Consider the following 14248-nt stretch of genomic DNA (forward strand, 5'->3'; position numbering starts at 1 on the left):
AAATCTTTCTCTCCCTAAATGATCAATAACAAAGGAGGGGTCAGTCAGAAACCAAGGAGAAATAAATCTATATTAATGCAAACAGATGGCCTGGATATTAATCACCCCTAATAATAATAATCTGATCTACCCCTAAGGTGACTATGGATTGATAGCAGAATTTGTCACTCTAATGCTCAAAAAAGCCCTCAACTGGTTGGGATCAAAAAAGATAAAAGTATTAGCACCCAGTTTAACAACACATTTTTTAATTATATCTTAGAAGAAACGTTGCACCTAAATCTATTACCTCAGAACGTAATAACAAAAAGCCTTTACATCAGTCTTGCATTATCTTGGCTAAGTCAGAATAAGCTCTGGCAAAGCCCCCCAAAAAAGAAACATTAAAGTTCAAAGTTTAAGACTTCATTACTAATGCAACATCTTGCTCATGAGAAAAAGAAGCCAACATTGTAATCCTTTCAGTCACTTCAACATTGGAATTCTCCAAATAGATGGATAAATTTCTAAAATCAACAATAGGTTGAGAAAGAGCTCCTTGATTAGAACGTGTCTTGAAAGGAAGAAACATAACTTTATCAAAAGAAGGAATCTTCTCCGCTGGAATCTTCAAGACTTCAAGGAAACAGTGTCTTAGCGTTAGCTGAGGCAATTCACCCATTATTTTTATTTATTTATTTAACAGTTTTTTTATACCGACCTTCATAGTAAATAACTATATCGGATCGGTTTACAATTTAACAAGGGGAATAACTGGAGTAACAATTCAAGTAAATGAGAGATAACGATAGGCAGGAATAAGTCTAAGTTACAATCAACAGGGAAAGAGAACTTGGAAGCTTACAACAAGCTGGAAGGAAGAAAGGCCGGTAATAAATAAGTGGTGTTACCATAGAGCGTATGAATTAAAAGCTTAAAACAGTGCTTTAACCTGAAAGTCTCCAAGTCCAATTTTCGTGAAAAAGAGTGCCTGACTGGGTAGAGGTGAAAGACAACTAGTTATTGTCTGGTGGATCAGGGAAGGCTTGGTGAAAGAGCCAAGTTTTAAGTCTTTTTCTGAATGTTAAAAGGCAGGGCTCTAGTCTGAGATTTGATGGGATGCTATTCCAGATCGATGGGCCTGCTATCGAAAAAGATCTGTCTTTGGTCGTAGCGAGGCATGTGGCTTTAGTGGGGGGAACATTCAGAGTGCCTTTGTGAATATCTCTAATTGGTCTGTTAGATGAGTAGAGTTTGAATGGTATTTCCAGGTCAAGTTGAAGATGATGATGGATGGTTTTGTGGATTAAGGTGATTGATTTATAAAGAATTCTGAAATTCACTGGTAACCAATGTAGGTTCCTGAGTATGGGTGAGATGTGTTCACCGCGGCTGGTACTGGTCAACAATCTCGCTGCCGCATTTTGTATCATCTGCAGAGGTTTGGTAGTGGATTTGGGGAGTCCTAGGAGAAGGGCACTGCAGTAATCTATTTTGGCGAACAGTAGTGCTTGGAGGACTGTCCTGAAGTCATGGAAGAATAATAGTGGTTTAAGTCGTTTTAGAACCTGTAATCTGTAGAAGCAGTCTTTAGTTGTTGTGTTGACCATTTTCTTTAGGTTTAGTCGATTGTCTAAAATTACCCCAAGATCTCTAACCTGCTTACAGGTAATGAGAGAGTTGTTTGGTGATGGTGTGGAGATATTGATATCGTTTGAAGAGATGAGGAGAAGCTCTGTCTTAGAGGCGTTGAGGACCAAGTTTAAGCTGTTGAGTAGATTGGTGATGGATAGAAGGCAGTTATTCCAATGGGTGAGTGCTTTCGAGATTGATTCTGTTATGGGGATTAGAATCTGCACGTCGTCTGCGTACAGATAATGAATTAGATTGAGATCTGTTAACAGTTGGCTGAGGGGGAGGAGGTATATGTTGAAGAGGGTTGGGGATAAGGAGGATCCTTGTGGTACACCCAGAGTTGATTTTGTTAGGGGTGACTCTTTATTGTTAATTTTGACTTTGAAAGTCCTATTGCTGAGGAAGGACTTGAACCAGTTGTGGGCAGATCCGGAGATGCCGATATCTGCTAGACGATCCAATAGGATGGTATGGTTGACGGTGTCGAAAGCCGCCGAGATGTCTAACAGGACTAGTAGAAAGGATTGTCCTTTGCCTAACCCCATAATAATATGGTCTGTTAGTGAAATGAGGAGGGTTTCAGTGTTGCGTGATTTACGAAAACCATATTGCGAGGGGTGTAAGATCTTGTGGTCTTCCAGATAATCAGAAAGCTGGGTGTTTACCAGTTTCTCCGTTAGTTTAGCGACGAATGGGAGGTTGGAGATGGGTCTGAAATTAGCTAGTACATTTGGGTCTAAATTGTGTTTCTTGAGGAGGGGCTTGAGTGAAGCGGTTTTTAGACTGTCTGGGTAGCTTCCATGGGTTAGAAGGCTGTTTATGATGCTGGTCAGAGGTCCTGAGATCGATTTTGGGATGAGAAGCAGGAGTCTCGATGGAATATTATCAGCCGGATGGCTAGATGGTTTCTGTCTTTTTAGCAGTGATTCTATCTCTTTAGTGGAGATTGAATCGAAACAGTCAAATTTGGGTCTATTTAGAGAGTTGGAATTCTCGCCTGACTTGAGGGGAGTTGTATTTGTAGGCAGGAGGGCGAGGGTATTTAAGATCTTCTGTTGGAAGAATGAAGCGAGTTCATTAGCCTTGGAAAGAGCTTGTTCGTCTGGGATAGGTGGGGAGGTCGATTTAGTGATTTGTGTTACGTAAGCGAATAATGCCTGGGCATCATACTGAAAATGGTGTATTTTGTTTGCATAGAATTCCTTTTTTTTCTGTAGAATGGCGGTCCTGTAGTGATGTAAAAATCCCTTGTATGTTGAAAGGGTTGTTTTGTTAGGGGTTTTGCGCCATCTATTTTCTTTCTGGCGTAAGTCCTGTTTCATCTGTTTCAGTTCCATGCTGAACCAGGGTTGATTTCCCTTTTTTGTTGGGTTGATTGATTTGGAGATTATTGGGCACCATTTGTCTGCGACTGCTTCTGTAATCTTTTGCCAAGAGGAAAGGGCTGAGTCAGGATTGGCTAGGTCTAGGTTGGAGAGTTCTTTGGAAAGCTGATCGCTGAGTATGTCCGATGGACATGCTTTCCTGAATTGAATGGTGGAAGTGTGTGGAGAGGTGTGTGTCTGTTTGTGTGTGGAAAAGGAAGATTCTATCAGGAAATGATCTGACCAAGGGATTGGGGTACAAGTAGGTTCTCTTGTGCAAGTGAAATTAGAATTGATGAATATTTGATCCAGAGTGTGACCAGCTTTATGTGTGGGGCTGTTGATGGTCTGAGTGAATCCCATCGCGCCGAGGGTGGTGAGGAGGGCGTCACAGTTGGTAGAGCGAGGAGTTGCATTTGTATGGAGGTTGAAATCCCCCATAATCATTGTTGGCAGGTCTGAATTAAGGTGTTTCACAATGGATTCTACAAGGGGTGAGGGGTCCGTTTCTAGAACTCCCGGGGGAGCGTAGACTAACAGAATTTGAAGGTGTTTAGATTTGACTAGACCCAATTCTAATTTGGATTCAGTCTTGATTGTATGCGCGGTCAATCTGAGTTCTTTCTTAGTGGCTAGAAGAAGTCCGCCTCCTCTTTTTTTGAATCTATGGAAAGTGAAGATGTCATATGTCTGGATAGGTAGTTGGTTGGTTAAGGCAGTGTCCGAGTTTTTTAACCAGGTTTCTGTGATGGCACAGATGTCTGGGTTGGTATCCATAAGGTAATCATTGAGGATGTGTGTCTTTTTAGTTAAGGATTGCGCATTGAAGAGGGTTACTGAGAGTAGCGTGAGGCCAAGCAGTTGGTTCAATGGACATGACAGTTGGTTCAATGGAGATGTCATGATAGGGACATGATAGGGACAAACCCATTACTTTGGGGAAGTTTAAAATCCAAACTTTCCATCCTCCTGGAGAGATGAAAGCGCTCCTGAATTATTGTAGCATTCACAGCTTTAATGTCTTTAACTTCTTTCCCCAGGGACTGCAAAGTCTCTAAATGTACCTGCAGGATTTTTTTTTTGATCCTGGGCAAATTTAACCAACTTCTGGGAGACAGTCTCAACCTGTGAGGAGTAAGCACTAAAGAACTGAGACAAGTCCATGATCAAATTCCAAAGGGAATCTAGGGTGACTGCTGTTGGTTTAACAAACAAAGGGGGAACCCAAGAAGCAAGCTGCTCACCTTCCACAACGGTACCAGCCTCCAGCGGATTCGGGTCCAGCAAAACCCAAGTAGTTGAAACACCATTTACAGCAGCACTGTCCTCTACACTGGGGAGTTGAAAAGGCCGTTGTGGAGAAGAGGTCAACCCCTCTCCAAGCGAAATGCTGACAACACCTTCCAAGCGGGAAGCAGTGATGAAGTCATCAGAGCATGTCCCCACTTTGTTGACGCTTGTCTGGGCTAATGCAAGCGGCAGGGGCTGCATGTCAGGCAGGCTGAGAGTGATTTCCCCAGGCAAAAACAGCTCCGCAGTTTGGGGTTAGAAATGGCTTATTTAGTGATGGTCCACTGCTCCCCAGGGAGTGAGGATTCAGAAGGGAAAACCCTCACTCTCCCCTTCCTTTTGTGAGCATTCTAAAGTACAAAAGGAAGCCAAAAAAAACAGGTAAGTGGAGAGCAGCTGAATATGTGACTGCTCATGCCATCATCTTGCTTGTATTCCCCACATGGGATCTATTTAATGTTTGGGTACTTGCCAGGTACTTGCAACTCGGATTGGCCACTGTTGGAGACAGGATAGGGGGCTTGATGGACCCTTGGTCTGACCCAGAATGGCATATCTTATGCTTTTATGTTATGACATGTTGAGGTACCAGCCATCTGGATCCCTTCTCTTGTGGTCTGAAGGACTTGCTTCCATACTTAGTCTTCTCATTCTTGGGACTCAGAACTTCTTCAGGCAAGGTTCATCTTAGTGCCATTATGGCTTATTACCAGTGGGTGGAAGAATTCCAATCTCTTTCCAGCCTTTAGTACCTAAGTTCATTAAAGGTCTCTGGTATTCTAAGCCTCCAGTCCGTAAACCTTCAGTATTTTGGAACCTCAGCATGCTCCTGTCCCAACTCATGAAACCACCTCCCTTTGAGTCAGTGGACTTAAAGAATCTTACCTGGAAATTATTTCTTGTTGCTGTCTCTTTGGCATGAAGAATAAATGAATTACAGGCACTGGTCTCATATTCATCATATCTGCAATATTTTCACAACAGAGTTGTTTTTCATACTTGCCCTAAATTTCTTCCTAAAGTGGTGTCTGCTTTTCACAATACCCAAGCTATTGTGCTGCCAGCATTCTTTCCAAGACTGCATGCAGTCCAAGACTCTTTACTCCTTGGATTGCAAGAGAACTCTGGCATTTTATCTAAAAAGGACTCAATCTCACCATCGAGATTCTCAACTGTTTGTGTTCTTTGATCCCAACATATTGGGGAGGGCAATTGCCAAACGAAGTCTGTCTGATTGGCTAGTAGGGTATCTAGCTTACTGGTTTACAGATTACAGACTCTGTTAAGGCTCATCAAATGAGAACCCTGGCGACTTCAGCTCATCTCAGGGCCATTTCCATTGAATACACATGTAAAGCTGCTACTTCATCATCTGTTCACACCTTCACATCCCACTACAGTCTGGACAAGCATGTACCAAGAGAAAGTAAGATTTTTACTGAGCTCTGAGAGCTTGGTCTGTGTTGATCCTGTTCAAATGACTTCACTCACGCATTATCGTTGTTTCATTCATCTGTCTATGAAGAACCCTGTTTACAGGTAAGTAGACTTTCTTTCTTGATGGAAACTAGTAAATGTTTCCAGACATAGTCAGTTGGACATGGTCTACCTTGAGGAAGTGAAAGTATTTGTAATAAAGCATGTTAGGACACTGATGGCTTCCTTGATTGTATTTATGTATTTCCCTGTACGTACCAGGATCAGTCCAGACTGCTGGGTTATGCCTCCCGTCCAGCAGATGAAGTCAGAGAAAAGCTGAAAAGCACCCCCTAGATATACTGGTGTGCCACCTGCGATCCCCCAGTATATCTCTGACTCCAGCAGATTGAGAGGCATAATTTCTAAATTTGAGTTTGGTTATTCAGGTTTGACTTTTTGCTGACCTTTGACTAGATCAATTTCTTTTGTTTAAGGTAGTTAGATCAGCGGATAGGTTTGGTTTCTGTCCTTTCTTTTCACATGTGCTGGGCGAAGTTCTGATTCTTGGCAGGCTTGGCAGGGCAGTGCCCTAAGGCCTATTTCCCAGAGAGAGTGATCCCTTGGGGAAGTATTCACCGATGGGCCTGTCACTCTCCCCCTTGTATGTATATTCCAGGGGTGTTTCACCTCTGAAGGGGGCTCAACTATCACAGAAAAGAAGTGGGGATCAGATTTTACTTTTATTTAAAAAAAAAAAAAAAAAGCATACAGTAAGTCCTGTTGGTGGCAGGCTGTTTGATCGTTTCGTTGGCCCCAGCCTGCCACGCTAGGATCCCGGGACTCCAGAGGGGGTGACCTGGTCACTCGGCGCGTTTTTATTTTACCTCAGTCACAGCTCTGCTGTTTTCGTGCGCTTTTTTTCCTGCTCTAGCAGCTTCGGGCTGCTATGCCGCGTGCGTTGGCCTGCGCGGCTCTTGAGAGAGAGTCTCTGCTCCCGTTGTCTTCTCGGAGGCGAGGGACCCTCTCGGAGGCCCAGCGCTGCCCGTGGGGTCCACCCTTTCGCCCCACTCGAAGAGGGAGCGGCGGCCATCTTGCCCATGCCGAGCAGCGAGGATGCAGCATCGGACGGAGGGGATTTCCCTCCTGATTCTCACCGGGGTCTGGTAATTCTAGTGGCCCCGGAGTGGCCAAGAAGGCCATGGTTCGCGGATCTGGTCAATCTGGCAGTGGACGGTCCATTGCGTCTCGGTCATCTCCCGAATCCTCTGAGTCAAGGCCCAGTATCTTTCCATCTGACAGATCGCTTTTGTCTAGCGGCTTGGCTTATGAGCGGAGACAACTGAGAAAGAAGGGTTACCCGGAAGCGGTGATTTCTACTCTTCTCAGGGCACGCAAGTCCTCGACGTCTCTCGCCTATGCTAGAGTTTGGAAGGTCTTTGACTCCTGGTGCAGTAGGTTAAAGTTGTCGCCACAGAGGGCCTCTTTGGGGCATATTCTCGCGTTTTTGCAGGATGGTTTGAAAAAGGGCTTAGCTTACAGTTCACTTCGCGTGCAGGTAGCGGCCCTGGGCTGTCTGAGAGGCAGGATTGATGGTTATTCTCTTGCCTGCCACCCAGACATTGCTCGTTTTTTACGTGTGGTTAGGAATTTGCATCCCCCTGTTAGGGCCCCATATCCATCCTGGAGCTTGAATTTGGTTCTCCGTGGTCTCTGCGCTTCTCCATTTGAACCTATCAAGAGAGCCATTTTGAAGGATTTAATTCTCAAGACAGTATTTCTAGTGGCTATTTCTTCAGCGTGTCGCGTTTCGGAACTTTAGGCATTGTAGTGCAGGGAGCCTTTTTTTGCGTATTTCTGAGTCCAGGGTATCCCTACGCACGGTGCCTTCTTTCTTGCCTAAGGTGGTTTCGGCCTTCCATGTCAATCAGGCGGTGGAATTACCTGCCTTTTCTGAGGACGATATTCGCTCTTCTCAAGGTCGGGATCTGAGGCGTTTGGATGTCCGGCGGGCACTTCTGCGGTACCTGGTGGTGACTAATGATTTTCGACGGTCGGATCATCTATTTGTTTTTTGGAATGGCCCCAAAAAGGGTCTTCAGGCTTCCAAGACTACTGTCGCCCGCTCGTTGAAAAGCATGATTGCTTCTGCATACATCGGGTGCGGACGTCCTGTACCGGATGGGCTTAAGGCTCACTCTCTTCGTTCTCAGGCGGCATCGTGGGCTGAAAGTCAGTTTGTGTCTCCTCAAGAGATTTGCAGGGTGGCCACTTAGAAGTCCTTGCACACATTCGCTCGACATTATCGGTTGGATATCCGTGATCCGTCGGCAGATTCTTTTGGTAGCACTGTGATTCGAGCAGGACTCTCTGGGTCCCACCCCATTTAAGGCGGCTTGGGTACATCCCAGCAGTCTGGACTGATCCTGGTACGTACAGGGAAAGGAAAATTAGTTTCTTACCTGATAATTTTCATTCCTGTAGTACCTAGGATCAGTCCAGATGCCTGCCCAAGTCTGTTTACTACTGGAGAATCCGCTCGTATTTCTTTCTGTTCCTTTGTCTCCTTACAGTTCTTGCAGCTGCAGAGTATCGGAATACGTGTTGATGCTTAGTTTCAGGCAAGTTATACAGGGTTTTCTATTTTCATATAGGGAGACAAGTTTGTTTGTGTTTTCAGAGCTAGGCCTACTTGATCTAGTCACTGGTTGAGTTAAAGGAGTTTACTATTCAGCAGGAGTGGATGTTTCTATGATTAAGAACATAAGAAAATGCCATACTGGGTCAGACCAAGGGTCCATCAAGCCCAGCATCCTGTTTCCAACAGAGGCCAAACCAGGCCATAAGAACCTGGCAAGTACCCAAAAACTAAGTCTATTCCATGTTACCATTGCTAATGGCAGTGGCTATTCTCTAAGTGAACGTAATAGCAGGTAATGGACTTCTCCTCCAAGAACTTATCCAATCCTTTTTTAAAAACAGCTATATTAACTACACTAACTACATCCTCTGGCAACAAATTTCAGAGTTTAATTGTGCGTTGAGTAAAAAAAGAACTTTCTCCGATTAGTTTTAAATGTGCCCCATGCTATCTTCATGGAGTGCCCCCTAGTCTTTCTACTATCCGAAAGAGTAAACAACCGATTCACATCCACCCGTTCTAGACCTCTCATGATTTTAAACCCCTCTATCATATCCCCCTCAGTCGTCTCTTCTCCAAGCTGAAAAGTCCTAACCTCTTTAGTCTTTCCTCATAGGGGAGATTCCCCTTATCATTTTGGTAGCCCTTCTCTGTACCTTCTCCATCGCAATTATATCTTTTTTGAGATGTGGCGACCAGAATTGTACACAGTATTCAAGGTGCGGTCTCACCATGAAGCGATACAGAGGCATTATGACATTTTCCGTTTTATTCACCATTCCCTTTCTAATAATTCCCAACATTCTGTTTGCTTTTTTGACTGCCGCAGCACACTGTACCGACGATTTCAATGTGTTATCCACTATGACACCTAGATCTCTTTCTTGGGTTGTAGCACCTAATATGGAACCCAACATTGTGTAACTATAGCATGGGTTATTTTTCCCTATATGCATCACCTTGCACTTATCCACATTAAATTTCATCTGCCATTTGGATGCCCAATTTTCCAGTCTCACAAGGTCTTCCTGCAATTTATCACAATCTGTTTGTGATTTAACTACTCTGAACAATTTTGTGTCATCTGCAAATTTGATTATCTCACTCGTATTTCTTTCCAGATCATTTATAAATATATTGAAAAGTAAGAGTCCCAATACAGATCCCTGAGGCACTCCACTGTCCACTCCCTTCCACTGAGAAAATTGCCCATTTGATCCTACTCTCTGTTTCCTGTCTTTTAGCCAGTTTGCAATCCACGAAAGGACATCGCCACCTATCCCATGACTTTTTACTTTTCCTAGAAGCCTCTCATGAGGAACTTTGTCAAACGCCTTCTGAAAATCTAAGTATACTATATCTACCGGTTCACCTTTATCCACATGTTTATTAACTCCTTCAAAAAAGTGAAGCAGATTTGTGAGGCAAGACTTGCCCTGGGTAAAGCCATGCTGACTTTGTTCCATTAAACCATGTCTTTCTATATGTTCTTTGATTTTGATGTTTAGAACACTTCCCACTATTTTTCCTGGCTCTGAAGTCAGGCTAACTGGTCTGTAGTTTCCCGGATCACCCCTGGAGCCCTTTTTAAATATTGGGGTTACATTTGCTATCCTCCAGTCTTCAGGTACAATGGATGATTTTAATGATAAGTTACAAATTTTTACTAATAGGCCTGAAATTTCATTTTTTAGTTCCTTCAGAACTCTGGTGTGTATACCATCCGGTCCAGGTGATTTACTACTCTTCAGTTTGTCAATCAGGCCTACCACATCTTCTAGGTTCACCGTGATTCGATTCAGTCCATCTGAATCATTACCCATGAAAACCTTCTCCATTACGGGTACCTCCGCAACATCCTCTTCAGTAAACACCAAAGCAAAGAAATCATTTAATCTTTCCGCGATGGCCTTATCTTCTCTAAGTGCCCCTTTAACCCCTCGATCATCTAATGGTCCAACTGACTCCCTCACAGGCTTTCTGCTTCGGATATATTTAAAAAAGTTTTTACTGTGAGTTTTTGCCTCTACAGCCGACTTCTTTTCAAATTCTCTCTTAGCCTGTCTTATCAATGTCTTACATTTAACTTGCCAATGTTTATGCTTTATCCTATTTTCTTCTGTTGGATCCTTCTTCCAATTTTTGAATGAAGATCTTTTGGCTAAAATAGCTTCTTTCACCTCCCCTTTTAACCATGCCGGTAATTGTTTTGCCTTCTTTCCACCTTTCTTAATGTGTGGAATACATCTGGACTGTGCTTCTAGAATGGTATTTTTTAATAATGACCACGCCTCTTGGACATTTTTTACTTTTGTAGCTGCTCCTTTCAGTTTTTTTCTAACAATTTTTCTCATTTTATCAAAGTTTCCCTTTTGAAAGTTTAGCCCGAGAGCCTTGGATTTGCACACTGTTCCTCTTCCAGTCATTAAATCAAATTTGATCATATTATGATCACTATTGCCAAGCGGCCCCACCACCGTTACCTCTCTCACCAAGTCCTGTGCTCCACTGAGAATTAGATCTAAAATTGCTCCCTCTCTCGTCGGTTCCTGAACCAATTGCTCCATAAAGCTATCATTTATTCCATCCAGGAACGTTATCTCTCTAGTGTGACCCGATGATACATTTACCCAGTCTATATTGGGGTAATTGAAGTCTCCCATTATTACTGCACTACCAATTTGGTTAGCTTCCCTAATTTCTCTTAGCATTTCACTGTCCATCTCACTATCTTGACCAGGTGGACGGTAGTATACCCCTATCACTATAGTCTTCCCTGACACACAAGGGATTTCTACCCATAAAGATTCAATTTTGTATTTAGTCTCATGCAGGATGTTTATCCTGTTGGACTCTATGCCATCCCGGACATAAAGCGCCACACCTCCTCCCGGGTGCTCCTCTCTGTCATTCATTCTGCTTTGATATTCTTTATACTGAGGGATCGCAGGTGGCACACCAGTATATTTAGGGGGTGCTTTTCAGCTTTTCTCTGACTCCATCTGCTGGACGGGAGGCATAACCCAGCAGTCTGGACTGATCCTAGGTACTACAGGAACGGAAATTATCAGGTAAGAACTCATTTTCCTTTATTTATTTAATCTTACTCGTCACCTTACAAAAATGCTTTTTGCTGAATTGGATGCTGGAGCATCTAAAATTCTCTATATGTCTCTTCATTGCTTTGCTTGGATTAGATAGCACAGATATAAGAGGACTTACCTTTCAGCACTTGCTTAACAAATATTTCCATTTTTATGTATTCCCTCAGAATCGGGATTCAGTGTCTGACAATCACATTGAAACAGTGAGTCTTAAGGAAGCTCTGGAAAGATTTGATCAAAGCAGAACACCTTCTGCTTCCTCAAGAAGTTCTAGAAAGTCATCTTCTCATACAGCAGTGTCTGACCCATCTTGTAAGTACTAATTTCTCAGAACATGCTAGCTGATTAATAATTTTTAATGTAGATTAAAGATAATGGTATAATGGAAGAGGATTGCGAAGAAATTAGAACAGCATCTGTCTACAAAGAGAAGCATGCACCAAGAAATGTTAGTATTCCATTGTCATGAATTAAACATTAAATAACACAGTACACTATTTAAAACTGTTTACAGTCACTATTCATCTATTCATGGAGGCATAAATCCAATTTTTAGAACATAATTATTCTAAGATTCATGTAAATTAGTGGCTACAATATGAACATTATAACAATGAGGTCCATTGTGATACCTTTTTGTCTTGAAAATTTTGACTACATGAAATCCTTGCAAATGTATAATGAGTGCAGTAGAAATCATATACAGTTCAACTTTAAAGTACAGTAAAGAATTATTTTAGAGTTAGCAGTTGTAACAATTTACAAGTTTTGAATAAATGAGTTGGGACCATCTTAGTTGGGCCATCTTGGTGACTGAGTGGCAGGCAATGGTTTGTATATTTGCAGCAAAGTACAAACAAAGCCAGGCATTGAGGTGGTCATTTAACAAATTAAAGATTACCATTATAACTTTGTATTATATACTGAATGTTATAGGTAACCAATGCAAAGATGTGAGTATGGGGAGATGTGGTCCCTCATGAGTTCCAGATAAAATACGAGCAGCTGAGTTCTGGACCAGTGGCAATGGGCATAGTATGTTTACTGGATGCCCACATACAACGAGTTACAATAGTCAGTTTTTGTTAAAATTAAGGTTTGAATAAACGGAATCAAAATGTATGTGCATATCCTTTTTATTATTAACGGTACATTTGAGCAGAGTTGCTCTGTGAAAAATGAAAAAAATGAAAATTAAGTAGTGCAGAATGAGATATTCAAATTTTTAAAATCTATGGCTTCATCCTGCTAAGAGATATTGTTTATTTATTAGCTACACCAACCAAAATGATGACAGAGACCAGCACTCCCCCAAGGCAAGCTTTATCTAGCCATGACAAGGCCATGCAACGGAGGTCATCCATCAGTAATAAGGTAATTAGCTTATTTCCAAGATTAGATAATCAAATCTACTTATTTCTGAAAGTATATCCATGACAATTCCTGCCTTATTTTATGTGAGTATAAGAATTGTGACGAGAGAATGTACAATTTCTGTGATTTCATTTGTAATGCAACAGGTTTTCTAAGGAAAGAAAGATTTCTGTCCTCAGTAGAAAAATTGAAGTCTGAAGTTAATGATCCAGAATAGTGGCATCTAGGTTATTTATATAAATTATATCTACCCCCATACCTGTGGTATGGGGGTAGATATAAAATGGAGAAAACCTGTGGTATGGGGTAGATTTTCAAAGCAGTTCGCGGACGTCCATGTACGTGCGGTTCCCAGTGTGTGCACATGATGCACCGATTTTATAACATGCACATGCATGTTATAAAATTGGATAGCCGTGCATGCAAGGGGGGGTGGGGGGCAAATTTTCGTAAAATACGCACACGGCAACACAGTCAGGCCTTTCCCACTTACCTACCCCTCTACCTACACTTCCTCCCTCTTCCCCTCTCCTCCCCACCCCCTAAACCTAACCTACCTTTCCCTAAATTTTTTATTTTATTACTTACTGTTCCTCCGGAGCAGAAGCAAGTTACTGGCGTACAGTGTCCCGGCCGGCTTCCGTACCGTCCCACCCCTCCTCACCCAGACCACGCCACACCCCCCATTCCACCCCCCACCCCCCCACACACACACACACTTTTTACATGCACGGGCCTTTGAAAATTCGCCTAATATTGTCTAAAGACAGAATTTTCATGGTAAATGCTTCAGCTTCCCTTTCAATAAGGATTTTATCTGAAAAAGATTTCACTTGAACTATTAATGGACAAGTTATTTTGCAATAATACCCTGTTTCCCCGAAAATAAGACAGTGTCTTATATTAATTTTTGCTACCAAAGATGCACTAGGCCTTATTTTCAGGGGATGTCTTATTTTTCCATGAAGAAGAATTCACATATATTGTTGAACAAAAAAATGAACATTTATTATATTCTGAATAGTTGTCTGGTTATGCTGGTTTGTGATGACAACTAACTGTGAATCCCTCAGGGTAAAAAAATCACAGCTGCATGCTCTGGTGTTCTGTGCGACGGGCAACCTCCCAAATAAAAACTTTGCTAGGTCTTACTTTCGGGGGAGGTCTTATATTTAGCAATTCAGCAAAACCTCTACTAGGTCTTATTTTCGGGGAAACAGGGTACTAGCCTTCGTTTATGTATGGATTAAAGAGTCTATTAAGGTTTTTCCCATGGGGAACATACTAATTCCCTGTACGTACCAAGATCAGTCCAGAAGGTGGGTTATGTCCCCCGTCCAACAGATGGAGTCAGAACAAAAACTTCTAGGGGAGGTCCTATATAATCTCCCCTCCCCTGCCAGAGTTCTCAGTATCGTTCTGACTCCAGCAGATATGAGCAGGGG

At 42.5% G+C, this 14248-nt stretch overlaps 1 protein-coding gene across 10 annotated transcripts in view; it reads left to right on the forward strand.

Moving 5' to 3' along the window:
* The window catches only part of CLOCK (clock circadian regulator), a 430837-nt gene that overhangs the window by 285047 nt on the left and 131542 nt on the right, over window positions 1–14248 (forward strand). For all 10 annotated transcript variants that reach the window (XM_029587462.1, XM_029587474.1, XM_029587432.1 and 7 more), the window contains 2 exons: window positions 11597–11741; window positions 12703–12803. In XM_029587462.1, the coding sequence (XP_029443322.1) occupies window positions 11597–11741; window positions 12703–12803 (246 nt within the window). The remainder of the gene's footprint in view (window positions 1–11596; window positions 11742–12702; window positions 12804–14248) is intronic.

The sequence above is a fragment of the Rhinatrema bivittatum genome, chromosome 1, assembly GCF_901001135.1.
Source record: "Rhinatrema bivittatum chromosome 1, aRhiBiv1.1, whole genome shotgun sequence".
Lineage (NCBI taxonomy): Eukaryota > Metazoa > Chordata > Amphibia > Gymnophiona > Rhinatrematidae > Rhinatrema > Rhinatrema bivittatum.